Here is a 22,786-nt window from a genome sequence, read left to right on the forward strand (position 1 = left end):
CAGCTAACAGCTGATCGAACAGCTGTGACAAGTGATTTTTGAGCGTCTTCCGTTATTTGTTAAAAGAAGAAAAAGCAATTTTTAGCCGACTGAGAATTCATTGTTAATTCCAGGCTGTGTGGTGCACTACATTATTTGGCTCGCGTGTTCTCGGGAGCCTTTACTACCGATTGACTGAGTTTTCTGACCATGCTCAAAAAGTGTTGCAGGACCCCGAGTATCTGTTCCAATAGCACTTTGATTTGGGCGAGTTGGTACATACTCGGATAGGCTTCAGTGCGATTTAGACAAAGACAAAGGAGATACACAGAACACAGACGAGCACAGACTTTGAAAGTCGGTGCTCGTCCGTGTTCTGTGTGTCTCCTTGGTCTTTGTCTAAATCGCACTGAAGCCCACCCAAGTATCCCTTCAAGTTGGAATGTCAGGCTTTATAAAAATAGCTGATGATTGGGACATAAATTTGGTAAAGCAATGCTTTTATGCAGACTATTTGCATTAGCCACGAAAAGCATGCTGAACTTGCTGAAGAGAAAAGCGGCGCTAAGCTTCCTTAATGTAACTGTTTCTAAAGGCAAGGAACAAAACACAAAGAGCCATTTATGCTGGAGCATATTTGAGACATTCAGAGCTGTGGGTGGCATCACTGAGTTTCCAACATTTTTTTCTTATTAGTGGGAACTGTGGCTCTGGCATAGTTCAACTACTTCGGGAAAGATGGACAGCATAAGGATTTGCCTAGTATTGGTGTGTTAAGGCTTTAGGCATACTTATACGTTTATTCATTGTTGTGTTTTGGCTGTTGTTTCAAACAAAAGACTGGCTTATTGAGAACCCTGTGAGCTGATTAGAATTGATCAGCATAAAAGGATTGATGTGGCAAAGAGGGAGTTATAAAATTTTGCTAACTTCAATTTGCAACAAAGCAGCTGCAGACCACACGCAGCCACATGAAGTTGAAAAAATGCGGCTCAGGCATATCCACAAACTACCCATCATTTCCATCCTGGCTTAAGCGTCCCACTGCAGCTGCCATACAATTTAATGTCAAATTTTCTTTATGTATACAGTTATGAAACTCTATGGTTGAAGTATCTTTAAGGGGCCCTGCAACTCTTTTTCAGCATATTCAAAAGTACTGCTGATTGGTAGTCTAGGCTCCTGAGAACATGCAAGCCGAACATTAGAGTGCGGCACGCAGCCTAGAAATTACTATCGATTTTTTAAAGCCAGCCATAAACTGTTCACTCTTTCTATAAATGATGCCATATTGTACTCAAATGACTCCGTCATATACCAAAGCTTTTGATCACTGGCTGATATGGAGCATCGTGGGGTGGCATAGTTACTGTGGCCACCGCAGCAGACTGCCATGTACCCATGCATGCTCTCACAATCACACAGGAAGTAAGTTGCACGTTTGAATAAAAACAAAAAGTGCTCAAGGTGACAGATTTTTTTCCCATGCCATCCCTCCCTGCTTAACTTCCATTGCATTTATCATGACGAAAGAAGAAAAAAAGCAGTTATGGTGTAAAAAAATTCGACTCCTTCTATACTTCATAAATTTTCAAAAATTTTTGCAGTGGTCGATTCATAAGGCAATGACCTCCCTTAATGAGGCCATACAATGGTTTCATAAAAAAGTGTTTCAGGGCCCTTTTAATAAAAACCAATAAATAATGATGCCAAAGAAGGTGCACTAGATGTAAATTATACTACTTTAAATGCATTGCAGTAATTTTCTATATGAATGCAAAAAGAGTGGGAAAAAAGACAACTTTTTGTCGGCAAGGACCGAATCTGCAACCTCCAGGTAATGCGCCCAATGCTCTACTAATCAATTTACAGCATCGTTAGTCTTCTCGTCCACTTGATCAGGCATTTATTCGTGTGCACACCTGGGAGTGTCATTCGTTGACTCTCGACTTATGACAGTGAGTGTGGTCAGCTGTCCGCTCATTAACAGATCATGTGCTGCGCGACAACAGCTGGAAAGGAGTGCTCCTCACTGGCCACCATGGCTATGAGTGACACCAAAACCCCTTTCAGGTTTGCATGAAATGCCTGATTAGGTGGACGAAAAGACAACTGCTGCCATTGTCAAGTGGTAGAGCATCGGGCATGTTATCGGAAGATTACAGGTTTGCTCCCTGCCAGTGGCAAGTTGTCTTTTTGTCCACAATGATCTTTTATCCTTTTTATCTTAACTACTGTAATACAGTGTAATACAGTTAAAACAGTACAATTAATATCCCCTACATATTTCTTGCCATAATTACCGATCGGTTTTCATTAAGGTTGCATCAATGAAGAAACAAGACCTTAAAATTACATCGTTTCGTTCTACAGCTAATATAAAGTATGTATTATAGCATGTTATAGAGACATATGAACTGCTGCAGTAATTAAAAATGCACGATGAATTTTACTCTGAAAATCAACTTCAGAACAGGTATAAACTTTCTTGACTATCTAAGTATTATTATGCATGAGGACTCATAGTTAAAGCTTTCAATGCATGAGGACAACAAGCACAGCTGAAAATGATCAGCTTTTGATAAGAAGAAGCATGCAACTTTCATTTCAAGGTGTTTTGCTTTATTTTTGGCTAACAGTGCAGCATGCACCAATGACGCATTGAATTAATGTGCATGCATTTACACTATGCGACACATACACTATATTAATGGCTTTTGAAGTGCAGTTCATGTTCTTATTACCATGCACACACACACACTATAGTGTGCCCCCAGCAAGGCTCAAATTTTTATAAATACAGCTACATACAATTATAATATGTTATTATAATATGTAATTTGCCTACATCTTAAAACGACCCTCATTAAAATACTCCCGTCGCATATAGTCATAATGCAGTATTCCTGCAACTTTCGGAACTTGTTTTAAGGTCTTTAAAAAGTAATCTGACCAACTTTTGCTTTTTGCCGTCCACACCAGCAGAGACCTTTCAGCTGAGATTTTGAGAAAGAGGGTAAATTCACCCCAAGCCAAATACAGTAGTTGGTGCAGAAATCACAGCTGTGACGAGAAACTAAGAAAGCTCCGAGACGGGAAGCTTTGTGACGAAGAATATCCATTTTCTCATGGGCCATATATCAGGCTGCTTTTTCTGAATGGCTACCTCCCCCCCCCCCCCCCCCCTATTGCTTTGAATCATCTGGCCATGCGATATTTCTTGATGCACTGTACCACTGTACCAGGTTTGAAAAGTTACTAGAGGTGAATAGAGATGAACTCCATTTTAATAGTAACTCCCAGCATTGAACAGAAAGAGCAAGCACTTCAATGTGTTTTTCTGCAGAAGTTGAGAGAGGCATGACCTCAACTAATAGACCTTTTTCAAGCAAACAAGTGCTCATGGAAAAAGTGTGTATGCACGTCGCAAAGCTGCCACACACAGGCATCATGTTTCAACTTTCCATTTGCGCCGTGGCAGCGCATGTCAGATCTAGTGAACTTGGCAAGGTGTGACATATTACAGTCGAAATCCTTTATAGGAGACAGTGACATAAGGGAGAAATGGGTATAAGAGACACCAGTGTGCCTACAATAAAATATGGGTTAATAAGAAACTGCATACCTCGTACTCTTCTTATAAGAGACATGTGATAAAAAAACACAAGAATTGCTCCCTGGAGCGCGCCTCTTATAAAGGGGTTTAGCTGTACTGCGTGATTCACTCAATAACTTCAGTGTTTAGCTGCATTAGTCTGTCTAAAATTTCCACCTGTGCCACTAGGTGGAAGCTAGGTGGCTCAGAAGCATTAGTTTTATTATTATCCTTTAGCTCAGGTATGCCGGCTACATAAATGAAAATACAAGGTTGCCTAAAACGTGCAGTAGCGGAACATATATCACGAATGCATTAGAAATCAATGTTCATAGATACTGTTGACGAGTAAATTGTAAGGTTCTAATACTTGATGAGCGCTAGAAATAACCGCAATTTCGTAAAATAAGATACATTCACTGGACTGGTTGCGCGTCGCTGGCACCATATATAGGTAACAAACAATATCCACCTACCAGCCTTCCTTGGCACTTCAACTACAGGTTCAACTACAGAACTAGGACAAGGAAAGAAATAAACACACAGCAAAGGCTCACTCAGACTTGAAAGGTTATTGCATGTGTTAAAAAACGTGTACACGAAAATAGGGATGCATTTTGCATGTCACAAAAAGGCAAACAACCAAGGCGCGTGTTTAGAGTAATCTATTTTTCTTGTGTTGTAACGACAGAGAAGGTTGAAGTGCGATGTTCATGATATGTCTCCTAAATTTCTCGAGTTTCTCACTAGGGTATTACTGCGCCTTCGAAAATGAAATTACTGTATTTACTCCCAATATTTTGGGGCTCCGAGAAGGGTACGCAAATTATGCAGGCATCTCGCGAACGCATACCACATAATGTGCCATAGTCCTTTTTAACGTGGGAGTATCTGCACTAAAAATAACAAATTGAAGCACAAATTAAGTGTACTTGTTAATTAAACAGAATAAGCATGTACTTTAACCAGTTAGATCTAGTAAGGCATGGTCTAGTCAGAATCACTGATCGAAAGTTCCAATTGAGAATCATCGCCACAGCCGCTGTCACCGCCCTCCCAAAGCGTATCGTCCTCAGTTCTGTTGAGCGCGTTTAAATGCCTCATTTTCTTGAAGCTCTTCTCAACAATACTGGGAGAAACTAGGTCCCACAACACGGCAATACCGAAGGACCTAAGCAATCGCATATAATTGAAAAGGCCTTCTTCAATGGCAGAAAACTTGCATTAGCAAGCGCTCACTCTCCTTTATCCCATACCGACCGCGCTAATCGTCACACGTTGAAGTTCACGCTAAAGTGCTTGGAAGCGGCACGGTTAAAGTTTTCATCGGTAAACTTCACAACAGTGAAATTGAATTTTCCCGTATGTATATATAATTATCGTAGGCCATCGCAAGAGAACAGTAAAAACGTGATGGATGGCGAAACCAAAATTTCAGAAATCAATCAAGTGTGCGTTGCAGTGCCGGACGCAGAGAACGAGGAGAACAGTTGGTGCGACAGACGCTTGCACGCCTCCTATGCAGAAAGTTGTCCGTGCTTTGACGCGAGCGTACATTCTCATGGTAGTGATCGTAGAGGTAGGGGGAGGGAGGCAAATGCTCGAGCAGTTCCGGTGGGTAAGGTGTTCTAGAGACCCTAGTTCGGAAGAAATCCTTGGAAGGAGGGGCTTCGCACTTGCAGGCCGTTTGATTACGTTCGCCTGCTTGGCGAGGCGGACGCCCGGCGCGCCGTTTCAAGGCCTCTAAAAGTCTAAAGTCTCTTCGTGTGCGAGCTGGTGAGCTGGCTTGGGCGGGTAGGGGAGCGTAAAATATGCGAGTAAATTTTTTTTCCGTAGAACTGGAACTATTACGTGTGCACAAATTATGCAAGGGCACAAACTATGCAAGTAAATACGGTATGTTTGCATGACTGACAATGCGAGGCACAATGAGACGACTCCATTCAATTAATTTTGATGCTCTTTGAGGTGCGTTTACATACAACCAGTATAGCCAATGTATATATGTGAACACAAGGTAGAGGGATTCGGTTAGCAACTCCTCCACAAAAATTGAAGGAACAATTGGCATTCCTCTGACAGTATCTTTTGCTGCCCCACTGCAGACTCCTGTGACCTTATGTACACTATGGAACATTTGTGATTAAGCTTATGGCACGGAAAACACAACCCTCACCTTGTATGTCTTCCGAACTTAAACACTGTGCGACTTATGCATACATTAAATAACTGCAATACTCCTGGTTCCATCCCGGATGAAGAACGTCTGTATTCATATTTTTATTTTAAAAAAGCTTCGTTTGAATGAAAATGAGCTGATTGCCAATCGATGCAATATGGTACGCAGAATACCGCACCTCGTTGAGGCGGTCAATTTGCAGCTGGGAACTACTGTTCAGCTAATAAGCGCCAGTTTTTCTTTCCTTTTTTTTTTTTGTCAACACTGAGCATAAATGCGACATCTATTTCTCATTGAACGATATTCAAACGTGCCGACGCAAAATTGAACACCAGTTTCGCTGAATGCGGAATCTACTTCCAGCAAACATGCTCTGTAGAGAAACATTAAGAAACCGCAAATTATCAGAGCAAAATACCTCGTAAGTGAATTCTAGTTCCATCCCACTGTCTACATGTTTACAACATGTTTCCTTTTTTTTACAGCATTAAAATTTTCAATAAAAACTAACAATTCTGTAACGCTTCTCTGCAATTTGGTGTATTCCCAACCAAAGCGTGGTGGTTTTAAATGCCACAGGGCCTAGTGAACAGTTATTCGTCGAATAAATATGAATTCAGCGTTTCACCTCACATTCCTGATGATAGCCCGTTTCGACTACATGTATTGGAATGCAACAACTAGCACACCGCTAAACTGCCACGTTTGATGCACATACGTCCAGTAAACTACACTGTTTGTGTTATTCCTTTAATGCTTCATGCGTAGAAATACATGTAGGTGCATTCACACATATCTAAGGTTCAGAATTTAATAATATTCAACAAGCCACGACATAATTTTTCTTTCGTGCTTGCAAGGTATACTTGGAAGTCAGGTCAGGACATACTATGATTAAGCTAATTACGCCAAGTGATAAGGCGGAGGCAGGGGCGTAGCCAGGAGTTGGCATGATGGGTCCGTTTTTTTTTTTCACCATGGCATCCAGAGCAAAAAAAAGACTATTCAAGGGGATGTCCTTCCCAAAATCATAAAGGTGTCTTACGCAAGCTTGGAGGGTTTTCGTCGTCGTTGATCACCGGGCTGCAAACATGAACTTCGTATAATGCACGCTGTTCTTGGTTCAGTGCTTGAGTATAATATTTTCGACACGGAATCTTCATATCTTGAACAAACTTGCTGCCACAACATACCGAACGGGAGGCTCGGTGTTGGATGCGTTTCAGTAGTGGTCGCGTGCTATTTATAAGTTGGGGTTTGGTAAGGAATCAACGAAACTCTTTGAGGTGGCTCTATTTGAAGGGAAAAGATACATATTGCTGATGAAAACAAGGTTGGCATGTGTAGCGCTCGAAATTGTTTGTGATTCGATGGCAATGTCTTGAAATTGCGTGCGCGTTTGTGAAATTGAATGATTCGAGTCTTTCAGTACATGAAATTCTGAACCTGATTCGACATAGTTTCTGTGTAATGGGCTTAATCGAGGCTGTCTGAAAAGTAGTCAACGAATTGCTGCGATGGTGCTTTTTTTTTATTACACACTCCCCCCCCCCCTGCATTTAATTTGCTGGCAATGCTAACAATTGGATGTTAATCTTTTTTAATTTGGAAGCTTATACACTTGTAATCACCACACATTGCAAGTGTTGATTCTCAGACACGTGAAGCTGCACACCAAACACGTTTTGTGCAAATACAACCCTTGAAAAAGGTTGTTATGATTATAGTGCAGTGCCGCTTATAGTGCAGATATTGGCTACTCCCACGACTTATGCTATAAGAGGTTTATACTATATCAAGTCGATGTTGATTGTTGAAATATCAGTCCAGAAACTTCATAGTGCTACTTTTGTGCCAAGGGAGGGCTTATTTTGAAATAAAATCACGTTTTAGTGGTCCGTATTGCCTTAGCGCACTTCAAATCCCCCGACTGAAAGGTCTATCTCAAGTCACTTTTGACGTGCACAACGTTGCCCAGCTTTAGTGCGCGGCCACCGACACTAGTAGCAGCAGGGTGAAAGTAGCGGGAACCACAACAGCAACAACGGCCATTGAACAATTTTCCGCCATGGCCTCAGAGATGGCAGGCGGGCTTGATTCAACTGGACCCTGTCAGATGGCAGGACCTGTCCAGTTTAAGAAGGCTAACATTGAACTTCTAAACCACTCGCCCCATTCCCCATACAATGAAATCTTAGTAGAACGAACCCCACATTAACGAACTTTTCAGATGAACAAACTTTTAAAAAATCCCACGCCGATCGCTAATAGTTTCAATGTAAAATTATTTAACTATTATGTATTTCAGAGTACCAAACTTTTCAGAATAACGAGTGTCAATTTAGTTCCACATTATATTAACGCCTCAGTATTACGAACTTATGTTCTGAAATCCGTCGCAACCACCGGAGCGGTGCGCAAGCAGACGACAAAGAGAACGGACGGCTTGCTTCTCGGAAGACGCAAAACGGTGTGGATAAAAAAAAAAACTAAAGGGCGACTTTCTATTCTTTTTTTTGTTGTTGTTGAAACGCGGGCGCTGCAGGTTTACAAGCGGGTGCAGAGGCGAGGGCAAGGTCAGCGAGGCAAAGTGGGAGTTGCGGAGCAAGAAGCATGGGCACGGAAAACCTGAGACAGCGAGAGAGCAGAAAACGAAACGCAATTTTTCTTTTTTAGCACTTTTTTTTCTTCGAAAGAGGCAATGACAGCCGTGACGCTTCAGGCTTTTCTTTTGAGGCATTGTTTTTTCAGTCGTGTTCATTTGTTTTCACTGATTACTTATCGCATCCGCAAAGCAAGTCGGCCTTCACGCTGCGGTGATACTACAAATGAGTTCATCTCTGCAACGAAGAAGCGGAAGCAGTTTTTGCTAAGCGATTGATCGATTGATATGTGGGGTTTAACGCCCAAAAACCACCATATGATTATGAGAGAGGCCGTAGTGAAGGGCTCCGGAAATTCTGGAAGGCAAAAAGCAGGTTGTTGTGACCAAAGAACCGAATTGCACCACAGGAATGTGGATAAGCTGGAGGCCTTCATGCTGCAAAGTTTGTGCTGCTCGCGAAAAAAAAAAAAAAAAAACAGGCTTCTTTAATGTAAACGTGCATTTTTGGGCGTTTACTTGTACATTTGTTTTTTTATCATGAAAAACGAGTTTATGGACCCACCGTTGTAAAGGTAAGTCGTTTTGGTCGGTGAAAATAAGTATTTATGGTTAATTTTCGAGCTTTCACTATAACGACCTTTCAAAATAACGAACAAATTTCCGCGGTCCCCTGAAGTTCGTTATACCGAGATTTCACTGTAGTAACGTCTGGTGGTTCTTCTCTCTATGAATCAAACAGCAACAAACAAGCAGCATTTCATTATGTTTTATGATGCACAGAAGGGGTACGCGGTCCCCTGAAGTTCGTTATACCGAGATTTCACTGTAGTAACGTCTGGTGGTTCTTCTCTCTATGAATCAAACAGCAACAAACAAGCAGCATTTCATTATGTTTTATGATGCACAGAAGGGTCTCTATTTAGCGAAGCTAGTGCAATTACTAGTGATTAATTGTAGGCGGTACCTCTGACGTAATCGGGATCATATTGCGAATGCACCACGTGTCGCACATGTGTTCTCGTGCATTTACCTTTTTTTCTTGGTAAGTACAGTACCACAGTTTATAATATGGTTGTTTAAGACATTGTCATACATTGAGCTTTCACTCTGACAAATTTTTATTTGACTTTTAAAGCTTTTCGCATAAACAATAAGCAACAGCACCACTGTTAGACACATGATAGCAATGCAAAATTTCGTTTATCATCGAGTCACTGTAATGCTGCATTCACATAATAATTAATACTCCTCATGTTTGGAACAACAGCAAGTGCACTGTATGATTTTCTTCAACTACGAAGCGGGCACCTACACCGAAATGATCCTGGCGAATGGAGGGTGCGACGGCGATGCAAAACACTTTTAGCAAGTGTACAAGCTTATCTTATTGCAGGACATTGTGGATGTGCTAATACCCCTGGTAAAGTCGCTTGCGCCTCGTGGCGCACATGTTTTTCGGGCACAGGCCGCATTTAGGGTTCAAAACTATTGAGCGGTAGGTGGCGTTCTGCTTGCAAGCGTTTATCACCACCATCATCATCATGGTTAGCGCGGCAGTGCCAGCAGTGATGCCAGGTGGCAAGCCTGGATGGCGGCACATGATAGATGAGCGGTCCTCTTTGGCGTGTGGGGGTTGGAGCGAGCGGTCGTCTCTCATGATGGGCCCAAGAGGACAGCTGCGCAGGTCGTCACTCGTGGGCCTTTGTTACGAGTCGAGCGTTGGCGACACCACCTTGTGTGTTATATTGTTGAGTGTTGTGGAATATTGTGTGAGGCTGTTTTAGCGTGTTGATGACAACTGATACATTGATTCTGCTGATGATATCATCGCTGAAAAAGCAGTTAAAAATAATGGTGTCGTTGGTTTGGGTCCAACCACGTCTACCATGTCCGTGTGCCGACAGTGGTGGGCATTCTCATTTCGAGACCTCACAACATATACAGCCGAGCAAGGCCAAATGCTTCTGTAGATTGTGCTAGGCAAACGTACAAGAAGTTAGACTTGAGCTAATAGAGTGGGACAAACTACCCTTTGAGGATGAACATGACATACGCGCACATGCTAGCCTTACGGGGCTAGCAGCTGACGCAAGGAGCAATCCACACAAGGTGCACTTCAGCCAGTGGCCACCAGGCAGTAACTCCACTCGATCTCTGGGCAAATAGAATTCACTATTTCCACGACCCTACTTATGATGAATTTGGATTTGGAAGCGCATGTGCACAAGCTGACAACATGTACTGAAAGTACATTAAATCGGCATTCTAAAAAAAAAAGAGCACGAAAAAAGGTCGCGTGTTTGTCTCTCAACGGTAACAGTCATCTGGCTAGCTAATGTTCCTTTAAATGAAAGCTTGTGAGACCTGCGATTTCCTATCAAAAATAACATGTCATGCAGATAGCACGCATGCCTTTCGTGATCTGGACGTACTGGGTGCGTAGTAATAATGCAAGACAAGGCATGGCGCGCAACACAGATGATAATTGTCGTGGGACAAAAAGCCACCGTTCTTACGTGAACTTTTACGTGCATGGAGGTTTCGCTTACAATTAAATGCATTGTGATATTTTCTGGCTAGTATCTGATTGTAACATGAAGGTAGACTTCAAGCTGAAACACTTGAAAAAAGAAAAAAGGCGTATTACGGTTGAGTAAATAAGTTACCAGCAATACTAATAGGTTGCAACATTCTTGTAACCATGTGCTATACCAGGTTTATTGTTCCAAATTTTTAAGCAATAAATACTGTGCCAAATTACTTATTAGCCATTTCAATAAATAACCCATTTCTTGAGTTGATTCAATACATAATTTGAAACCTACCATTCAAACCTTGCACAACCATAAATAACTGTAAAACCTGCAAGTCTAGTTTGTACTTGCACTTGAAGTTCTGGTGCATGGTGGCAATGATTTATGGGGTTTAATGTCCCAAGTGCAATTGAGGCTGCAATAGGTGGCATGGGAAGGGCTTGGATAGTTTCGACCACCTATAATTCTTTAATATGGTTTGATATCGCGTAGTATCTGAGCCTATACAGTTTCACCTCTCTAAAAATGAAATTTCTACAGCCAGAATTGAACCAACATCTTTTGGCACAGCAGCCAGACACCATAACCACAGAGCCACCCTCGTACTGAAATTCTTGTGTAAATCATGTAAAAGTTCACAATGCATGAAGCAATTAAAGCATCCATTCTAACCTGTTCAGCAGGTGATGTGCGCAGTGTGGAGCCATCAGTGGCAGCTGTGCTTCCTTCATCATCACTAGCCCCGGCTGAGGCTGTAGTGTCTGAATAATGACCGCCCTCAAGAGAAGACGCCCGTTGACTTTGACCTTGTGAGCCTCCAGTGCCGCCCAGAGCACCAAGATTTATGTCTTCAGACTGGCCAGGTTGATCCTGATCATAGTGAAAAAACAAAGAAAGACATGCAACAAATCCACAGCACACAACAAGGCAAAGGAAAATGTAACATACTTGAAGGCTGAGGGCAATGGCCAGTTCCACCATAGTTTCATCGTCAGCATCAGGCGGAATATCAAGCAGCGGTGGGAAGGCACCTCCTCCACCAGCCCCACTGGCACCGCCCAAAAGGACCACTGCATCCATGTTCTCAAGCATCTCAAAATGCGACTCCACATCTGCCTGAGATTCCAGGGAAGCCTGTGGCTGGACCTCAAGGCCCCCAATCGACGATGAGCTGCCTGGCATGGACACTGGGGGCTGTGGAGTACCTGACAGGGACTGCGACACACCTGTTGCACCTGATGTAGATGCTTTGCCTCCATCTGTATGGTCAGTGGCTAATTCACCTGCATAGAGAGAGACACTTGAAATTCTAGTTTTATTTATCCCAGTCTTCCAATGAAGTACACAGTGTTGAAATGTAGAGATCAAATGATTTCTAAAAATGATAAAATTATGAGCATCTTCCCAGTGCTCTTCTAGCCAACAATTGCTTAAAATTCACATCTAAATGCTCAATTACAGTACTATCCATTGTAACTTCAATCAGATACATACCAAACTACTTTTAACGACAAAACTTCAAGGTACTTAAGATTTTTCTATGCTACCCACTTAAAGGGCATCCACATCTACCAAACATTTCTCAAAACAATCTACTTTCAGAACGAAACACTTCCGACAGAGTCACACAAAAAAATCTGACATAATTCGAAGTAGGCTGAAATCGCTTTTGAAAACAAGCTGGCTATTAAAAAACTAAAAAGAGCTCATTGATCCGAACTGCCTGGAAAGTGTCACCTAGCTGCTTGTCATTGCTTTTTGCATGAGGAGTTCACCACAACCACATGCTGAAAATTATGAATCCCATGCTCTAATGACAAAAAAAAAAATATTTTAAAGGCCTAACTTTACCACATAGATGAGCTTCATTTTTTTTTGTTTAAGAGATGCAAGTCCAAAAGTGCAAGTTTTTTCCGAAATTGAATATTTTACATTAATTTAATTTGCTTTCACAAGTTTAGTTTTCCTACTTTTGCAAGAAAAAGCTGAAGATTGCATACACTAGAAGTAGGTTAAAATTGCTTTTAAAAAGCCCAAGGTGGCTACTAAAAACTAAAGAAAACTTATAATATAATTATTGGGGTTTAACTTCTAGAATAAAGAAAACTTACAGTCCAGAGCTCTCCAGAAATTGTCAGCTAACTGCTTGCCATTGCATTTCGCATGCGGAGTTCATTAAAGCCACAAGCACAAAACAATTGCCAAGCTCTTATGATAGAAGAACTCATTTTAAAAAAACAAATCTTTGCCACATAGATGAGCTTTGACATATACAGTCAAACACGGATATATCGAACCCACATATATAGAATTTTCGGGTATATCGAACAAATAAGTTATCCACTTGAAATTCCTTTGTAAAAGTATAGAAATTTGCACGTTTATATTGAATGGTATTTTCACCTGCCTTCAGGTATATTGAACACCGTGCGAGCTGGAAGGTGCGCTTCGGCACTCCCCCCCCCCTCCCCCCTCGATCTCCACGATAGCGCGGCTCCGCACACGAGTTGGAACTGCGATTTGGCACTCGCAGCCCCCGGCAACCTCCGCGTGGCCCCGCGCCTCCGTTCATACCCGAAATGCCCGAAAAAAGATAAGGGGGAGGGGGTTCAGACTGTACGGCCTCTAACATGCGAAACGGCTATTTTTTTTTTCGTTTATCTTTCTCTCATGCTTTCTCCGCATACCTGTCGGTTCGGAGAGCAGGAACGATGTAGCCAACGACCTCTTCTTTTCGCCTCTTTATTTTTGTTGCTGTCTTGCGAGTTTTGATCAGCCAACCACAGCTCACACCTTTCGCTGTTGCCCTTGCCGGTAACCATCGCCTCGCGAGCGCTTTATTGGCAGAGTTTGTTGTCACGTCGTCTACGTACTACCACATGTGCAGAATTCTTCTTTTGTGTACGTGGTGTGCAAAGCCGCTGCTGACTGCTTGAATTGTCGACTTCTCATGTAGCTATGGCCAGCATCAAGAAGCGCAAGACCTTTGACTTTTCGATGACATTGAAGGCTAATAATAATAAGCATGTTGAGGCGAGCGAGAAATGTTCGACCGTCGCAGACGACTTCGGGATACCACAGAGAACTTGCGACGGGATAACTTTCGGATACCGCAGGGGAACTTGAAGAAACCGGTGAAGACGGCGATGTCGAGCGCTTAGGCGACGTGTTTCATAAGTTGTCGTCCCTCTTCCCGACATCTGTTCCACACGAAGTGTCTGCAGACGATTTCGTGGAAGCGGACTGCGATGTCCAAGCCTTGCTGACGAGGACATAGTAGCTGCGATCACAGGGACCCAGGATGCCCAGGCCAAGAGCTCAAGTGACAAGGAGGATCGTCTGGATGAGGCACTGGCTACACGCGCGTATTCCACCGCGGAAGTGGTAGCAGCATTTAGTGTCCATTTGCCGTTGTTTCGGCGAGATGGAGGGAACCGGGCTGTCGCAACTGGACAGCCTTGATAAGATCAGAAAAAGAATCTTCAACTTCATTTAGAAAACGAAGAAGCAGGCCAAGAGAAACAATTTTTTTTTCATGCAAATAAAACATACTGTTGTGGCGTGTGTGAGGAATTAGTTGTCCTTCCTAAATGCACCTATTGTAGGTGATGGTCTGCTACAGCTAAGCTCTAGAGGCCTGTATTTATTATATCAAATTTTTGATTTATCAAACTAATTCGCGATCCACAACAAGTTCGATATATCTGTGTTTGACTGTACCTTTCAAATGCATTTTTTCCGAGACACATTTTTGGGAAACTTCTTCAGTTTGGACATGTTTTTAGTAGGCTTGTGCGAATAGTGAATTTTAGGTTCCAAGCGAATAGTGGTTTTGGTCGAATAATTTCGAATCGAATTTGACTAGTATATATGACATATAAGAAAAATTGGCACATTTATCATGACCTCACTAACCTGCACAATATTTTTTTAATTGAAATGAGCTCTTTATGCAAATGCCCCCTTTTTTTTTTCAAAGGAAGCCTAAACAACTTTAAACAATTTTGAGTAGTAGCAGGATTTGACTTTCAGTAGGATGCGAGCGATGACCTGTTAAATATGCAACATTTTAAAATTCAGTATGTACTTAGAGCATACAAGCCATCCTAACAAGCTTTTAAGCTTAAAAAAGTCACAGCTTTGCTGCAAAGGCGAAGCAATGAACATTATAGCAACAAATTGGAAGGTCACGCGCAGAATAGCAAGCAAATCAAAATGTGCCCCGTGTTTCTCACACACAAATGACGCACAAAACGTACTCACAGGTACAGATGAACGCGAATAAGCGTCCCGGATGTTACTTTGCTGTGTCTGAAAGGCGCACCCTTTTCGCAAACAGAGGCTGTGAAATGATTGCAGTGACCTTTGTGCGCCCCATAACTACAACAGAATCCTTCCAGTGCAAGCCTAACACCAGGCAAGGCGCATTATCCCCCCATTGGGAGATAAGGGCGTGCGAGAGATCGTACACTCCTCCGTGGGCCAAAGTACCCTTAAGAGATGAGAGCCGCCGCGCGCTCATTGTGCCATCTTATTGATAAAGCTGAAAACATTGCAGTGAAACCGTCTTTACAGGCAGTTACATGCGGACTAAAGTGCCAACCACTAGCACGCGTATGCTCGCGTCTACGCGTCAAAAGCGTCAAATGCACCTCTCGGCTTCGGCGTCGGAGGGGCATACGCGAGGAGGCGCGAGGGATCAAGCCGGGCTTGATATTTTGCCACGCGTACGCTACGTAACCACTCGTACAGCGGCGCCAACCAACCAGGGGCCGCCGCGTGCCAACCAACCAGAGGCCGCGATGCCTCGGAACGTTGTGCCTAATGGCCGCCGCTTCGAAGGAGCAGCAGAGTGCTGGAAGCAAGCACGGAAACTACTCCAAACGTTCCTGGATGACCGCTTCGTAATCTAGAACGACAACGACACGACGAACGACTGCGAGTGCTACCAGCGTGACGCGGTTTCGTGCCGAGTTCGAGCGACGCCGACAAATCCAGCAAATGCCGGCCGGCTATGCTAGCGCCGGTCCCGAGTGCGATCGTCGGCCGAGCCAAAGGAGCATGTCGGTGTTCTTGTGCTTTGATCTGTGACTTTCTGTGCTCAAAACGAGTGTAAACAGACTTCGGAGGTTCGAAGGTTTGAGCGTGAGCCCTCGCCTACCGCAGAAGTAATTCAGAGCGGTGTCATCTGCATCCAGCGCAGGCCTCTACCGCCTAGTTCGTATGAACCAGCACATGCGAGGAACATCGGCTGAAAAAACTCTACGGTAGTTTCCTTCGCAACATAGACACCATATACGACGGGCGAAACATCGCGTAGTTCATACGGAGGAGTTTTTATCTGCACTGTGTTTTCAACATCGATATTCATCATCGCTGAAAGCGAACCTCGCACTAGCCAACACATTTCGGTGGTGTGAAAACGTACGAACTTATATAAGTGTATTCGCGAATTGTATGACGCTGAAACATTCGTTGGCTTCGGTGCTAATCGTTTTCGTGGGTTTCCAAGCTAATAACAAGCGTGCGCTGGTTGGTAGCAGTGTGATGTGACTTCGTGTCGGGTACCAGCGACGCTGACACATTCAGCTGTCAGCGGTCTCATTTTTATTCATGTACAAGATAGAAACTCGAACGTGCGTTGCTGTGGTGATGGAAAAAAATTGCATGATTAAGTGCTGCTGGTATTGCCTGCTATTTCACTTCTCGCTTGTTCTGCTTCTCTGCCACGCTCAGTAGCACATACGTTGTTTTGGAGGCACTCTAACACACACATTCTTAATAGTTCATTCTGATACTCATAGCTATAGGCATACAATGGCGCTTCTCCGTCGTTTTACAGTTTACCTTAATATAACACGCGTTTTGTTTACAGCTGGACAGATAACTGAAAACCTTGCGAGAAGCGCATGATTTCAAATCAGCTGCACGATGACACGATAGTTGGAGGAGAAGATCACCACATGTATGCACAGAATGAATGAAGGTGCACTAGTATGGTACTGCCCTTTGTATAGAAGAAATGCAAAAAGTGCCTCATGTGACTTATGACACCTTTCAGAACTGTGCATGTATTTATCTGTTCCTTCAGACTGTAATGAGCTAAAATATTATTCGATGGTTTTGAACATTGAATATTTGTATGTGTTTCCACGGATTGCTTCATTTCTGTTCAGTTTTTTAGTATACGCATAAACTTGGATTATATATATGCATGCACTTAAGCATATTCAGTTTAGCTCTGTTGGAAAACTTGCCAAAACTTCTGTACGGTTCTCTGGTGCAATCTTATGATCGGTATCTGTCCCATCAAACATTTTTGGCATGCTTTATTACATTATAGGGTATTTTGACAATTGATGACATGTGAGAGCCACAGTGCTTGGCTGTAATCTCAAAACCAAAGTGTGTCTCATCAAGAAGTGTCAGATGCATTTCGTAGATGTTAAAGGATATTTAAACTACCAGCAAAGTGCTGAAGCCTTCAGCACAGCACTGATCCGCAATCACCATCAAGCTTAGAAGTCATTTGTAGTACTCTCTAACACGTTCACATAGAGTTATCAAACACTTGCTTGATCTACTTGGTTTGATTCCTAATACCAGTGTGTCTGACTTTTTGGAGGCACTTGTATTATAATAATGTTCTATTTCTCTCATATCTTACTGGGGTGCACTCAAGGGTAGTGATATTTGTTTACCTTGACACACTTATTGTGATATTACTGTTTAAATCCTTTCATTTTGTATATATGTACGCCACTTTTGCAGTAGCCTCACATTGAGCTGCTGTATTTGAAAATAAATAAATATACCATCCGAAAGTGTTCCACGCTGTGCTCGGTTCCAATCTGATCACTTATATCTGTTGCATCATGATGTGTCGGGTGTGTTTTATTGCATTGGAGAACATTTTGGCTGCCTTCCATGAAGGGTTCAGTTCCACTATTATTATTATTATTATTATTATTATTATTATTATTATTTAACAATACTGTAGCTCTTCTGCAGACCCATACAGGAAGCGGGCATACATCATCACAGGCAACCAATTAGATGACCAATATCTATGACTTCATGAAGAGTTAGGCGCGGTTTGTCGTTTTCAATCAATCAATCAGTTTATTATCATGTCATAAAAGGATGTTACAGGGAGTAAAATATACAGACGAGGGTCCCAAAGTACAAGACTGCAACGGGACCCTAGAGAATACTTTAACGACAGACAACGTCCAGAAGTCTTCCATACAGGGTTCAGTTGCAGTCCTATGACCAATATCTGTCTTATCATGAAAGTTTCAAGTACAGTTACCGTAATTACTCGAATCTAACGCGCACCTTTTTTCCGGTTAAGCGAGTTTATAAATTGCATGCGCGTTAGAATCGAGTACAAACAAAAAAATTACGGTCAATCTATTGCCATCGGCAAATCCAAAATGGCCGCCCCCTACGTGCGTCGGCATGGCGCGTCGGCCATTTCTGCCTATGTGTTTCCCATGTGCGGCACTTCGTACGTGTGCTGAGGAGTTCGTCATCTAGTAGTGCATTAGCATCGACGGCGTGGAAGGGCCGACTCCAAAAACTCGATAGCACCACGATGCCGCTTTTAAAAGAAAAGTTATGGCGTGTGCAGAAACGGACGGAAATCGGGCCGCATCGGGGTCGTTCGGAGTTCCCGAAACGTGCGTGCGGGACCGGCGGAAACAAAAGCAGAAGATTCTCGACAGCAAAGCTTCACGCAAAGGCTTCAGTGGACCACAGCAGGGTCGGTTTCCGCAAATTAAAGAGCTGCTCGGCAAGTATGTGCTTGAGCAGCGAGCGGCACAGCGGCCCGTGACGACAGAACTGCTCCAAGTGCGGGCTATGCAATTAGTCTTGGAAAAAGGTCTAATGCAGAGCCAGTTTAAAGCAAGCAGGTGCTGGCTAACTAATTTTATTTAGAGGAAAGGCTTTTCCCTCCGAAGGGGAACATGCATATGCGAAAAGTTTTGCGGAAGAGTACGATGAAAAGCTTCACAGTTTTCAGAGGTTCGTCCTAAACTTGCGGCGCAACAACGGCTACCTGCTTGGGCAAATCGGGAATGCCCATCAGACGCCTCTTTACTTCGACATGCCTGGCACCACAACCGTCGAGAAGAAGGGCGCGAAGCAAGTTCGCGTGCTGACATCGGTCAACGGTAAAACTACCGTGACGGAAAGCTCTGTTACACGTCAGATGGGCACAAGCTTCGCCCGTACCTCATATTTAAATAGAATACGCTCCCGAAAGGAGTAGTTTTTTCGAGTGGTGTGATTGTGCGGGCCGGCAAGAAAAATGGGTGCGCGTTGCAATTGATGTCTTAAGTTTTTTTTTTTTTTTTCGCGGTGGAAATCGGGTGCGCGTTACAATCGAGGGCGCGGTAGAATCGAGTAAATACGGTAGTTGCATTAAAGCATATTTTGACTACAAAAAATGTCCAGAGGCATTCTACATAGCGCTTGGTTCCATTCTTATGACCAGTATCTGTTGTATCATTAAGAGCCAGATGCGGTTTCTTGCATTACAGGATATTTCCAATACGCTTATCATTCAAAAGCCCTCCGCACAGGGCACAATTACAGCCTCATGACCTAAATCCGTCACATGATGAAGAGTAGGGTGTGGGTTGTTGCATTGGAGAACATTTCGGCTGCAGAAAACATTCAAAAGCCTTCTGTACAGGGTTTAGTTCCAATATTATGACCGATATCCGACTTCATGAACAGTGGGGTGTCATTTGTCGTTTTAGAGAATACTTTGACAAAAGGCAACGTCCAGAAGTCTTGCGTTACGGTTTCAGTTCTAATATTATGACTAATATCTGTGACTTCATGAACAGTTGGGTGTCGTCTGTCGTTTTAGAGGATACTTTGACTAAAGACAACGTTTAGAAGTCTTCCATTAAGGCTTCAGTTCTTATATTATGACTGATATCTGTGACTTCATGAACAGTTGGACGTCGTCTGTCGTTTTAGAGAATACTTTGACTAAAGACAACGTTTAGAAGTCTTCCATACAGGGTTCAGTTCTAATATTATCACTGATATCTATGACTTCATGAACAGTTGGGTGTCGTTTGTCGTTTAAGAGAATACTTTGAGTAAAGACAACGTCCAGAAGTCTTCCATTAAGGCTTCAGTTCTAATATTATGACTGATATCTGTGACTTCCTGAACAGTTGGGTGTCGTTTGTCGTTTCAGAGAATACTTTGACTAAAGACAACGTCCAGAAGTCTTGCATTAAGCTTTCAGTTCTAATATTATGACGGATATCTGTGACTTCATGAACAGTTGGGTGCTGTCTGATGTTCTAGAGAATACTTTGACTAAAGACAACGTCCAGAAGTCTTCCATACAGGGTTCAGTTGCAATATTATCAGCGATATCTGTCACATCATGAAGTGTCAGGCACAGTTAGTTGTATTAGAGCACATTTCGACTATGGAAAATGCCCGAAGGCATTCTACGGAGTATTTGGTTCCTATCTTATGACCAATATCTGTTGTATCAATAATAACCAGGTGTGCTTTGTTGCATTGGAGGACATTTCGAACACACACATCAGCCGAAAGCCTGCTACTCTGGCCTCAATTGTAATCTTATGACCGACTTAAATCTGTCAGATCATCAAGTTTCCGGCGTGATTATTAAGTAGAGTGCTATAAAATATGATGTGTAAATATACTGAAGGTACCAGCATATTCAAGATCTTGTTAATAAATTTGGTAGTGCAGGTTAGAAACCCGGTGGTTTGTAAACCTGATCAGGAGGGCAGCCGCCGCCTCATTCACCAAAGAGAGGAAAGGGGGGAGTTCAATGTCAACTCCATATATTAACATAATAGGGAGGGGGCACTAAGTCAGCTCCTACATGGAGGGGGGGCACTGCAAGAAACTTTTGCCCCCCCCCCCCTCCTCCTTAAGGAGAACCCTGCACACGCCTATGATAGACGTACAGTATGCTAGACGCGAATGTTCATCCGCGGGAGCGGCGCAAGCACCGATATTGATTTCTGGTGCATACCGCTGTAGTTACTTTGGGCACTGGAATGTCAATAACTTCTAAAATAGTCTAAACTGTGGTGGGTGACGCACTATCAATTTTTTAATGTGTTCTCATATCCTCTAATACATATAAACCCGCTCCAGTTAGGAAAATGCCGTTCTGTGCTGAACTTGGACAGTTCTAAGCCAAAAGGTCAAGCAACATTGTGCATCGGCCTTGGACGCATGGGCGTCAACGCGGTTGACGCGTGTCAGTGGTTGCGCGCCCTTTTCCTCCACAGGCTTGACGCGTAGGCGCGTGCATACGCGTGCCAGTGGTTGGCACTTAATTTACAACTATTCGTTCTCAGCGAATACTTCGAAATTTTCGATACCTTAAATTCGAATCAAAGCGAATTCGAATACTATACTATTCGTTCAAATATTCGAAGCATTTGAATATTCACACAAGCCTAGTTTTTAGTACTTGCCATGGGCAGACCAAAATTAAATTTTGACAACATATTCCTTAACATATAAAAGGTTGAAGTATCTCCTCTAAAGTTTATATAGCTTGTTAATTAAAACAAATCTAAAACAAACAATTAGTATGAGCTAAGGATTCTAAGGCTTCTCACATTACAATTTATTTGTTCATTAAAATGTCTTATGCACACTTTATTATTATTTGCACTCTACAGTTAATGTGGAGCAATATGAGCAATCAACGACTCATAATCATAGAAGTTTAGTGGCAAAAAAAAAAAATGTATCCAAAAAGAGCCATAGTTCACACTTTGTCATGGTACAAAATAAAAACTATGCAACTTACTATAAAACTAATTACATATTTAAAATCAGCATAAATGCCTATGTAGACAGCAAAAAAATACATTGCCTAAGCTACGTCTACAGGTCAAGAAAACTTTTTCAAGTAGCATCTTCACTTGAAAGATTTTGGTATCTATGTAAATATACTCAATACTGATTTCACGAAAAGTCTAGGGAATCAATCGCCCTTTGGAGCCACAAGGCAATGCCATAGAGCAATGCTGATTGATAAGTGAAGCATCTCTGCCTCATTGCTGCCAGCAGAAAATGAAACCAGACTTTAATGGTATGCCTTGCAGGCAGCTAGAGGCAATGTTAGAATGTCTGGGACCATTTCCATACTTGCCAGCTCACCATATTTCCCTAGGAGACTCCTGAATTTTGCCAAATCTTCTAGAGCATACGAGCCCGGCCATAAATCTAAGGAATGGTGCTAACCCCACTACGAAAAAAAAGATAAGGACTGTAAAATTTGCTGGCCTTGAGGAACTCCACCAGACGAGTTGCAAAACTGACAAGACAGCTTTCCACCCCAACAAAAAATTATGAACAATTGCAGTGCCTGCAGTCCTCTTTACAATTTTTATGTGCAGTGTAGCATTTCTGGTGTTTCACCATGAGCAAGCTAGAGACCATGGCGGCCGACCAGAGCAGAGACTTAACCTGTCTTCTCCAAGCCATCGGATCTTCGCCATCGGATCTGCGTTTGTATGTAGTCATTGTTATCTACAGTTAGGTGTGTTATCCTCAATTTCAGTTAGGAACTTGTGATAAACACTCGGACAAACAACATTTTTCTGCATCAAAATTCTGTGCATGCCTACCATATGGCAGATATTTCAGCCACTGTAGAATGTCTTTATCCGAGGTGTTGTACACATGAACATTTAGTTTTTTGTACTTACACTGTATAGAAAGCAGAGTTCGTATCAACTTTGTCACAATACATCGGTTTTATGAGGCAAAGCAAAAGGTTTGGAAGTGGCCACTCACTGTTTCAAAACGCTGTACATTTTGTCACAAGTATGCACACACTATATAACAGAGAGCACCAGTATGAT

General features: G+C 42.6%; 1 protein-coding gene across 4 annotated transcripts in view; it reads right to left on the minus strand.

Annotated features, from left to right (window-relative positions):
* The window catches only part of poe (E3 ubiquitin-protein ligase-like protein poe), a 567,105-nt gene that overhangs the window by 214,727 nt on the left and 329,592 nt on the right, over nucleotides 1-22,786 (minus strand). For all 4 annotated transcript variants that reach the window (XM_075878938.1, XM_075878937.1, XM_075878939.1 and 1 more), the window contains 2 exons: nucleotides 11,841-12,175; nucleotides 11,565-11,762 (listed from right to left, as the gene is read on the minus strand). In XM_075878938.1, coding sequence (XP_075735053.1) covers nucleotides 11,565-11,762; nucleotides 11,841-12,175 — 533 coding nt within the window. The remainder of the gene's footprint in view (nucleotides 1-11,564; nucleotides 11,763-11,840; nucleotides 12,176-22,786) is intronic.

Source organism: Rhipicephalus microplus, chromosome X (assembly GCF_043290135.1).
Source record: "Rhipicephalus microplus isolate Deutch F79 chromosome X, USDA_Rmic, whole genome shotgun sequence".
Classification (NCBI taxonomy): domain Eukaryota; kingdom Metazoa; phylum Arthropoda; class Arachnida; order Ixodida; family Ixodidae; genus Rhipicephalus; species Rhipicephalus microplus.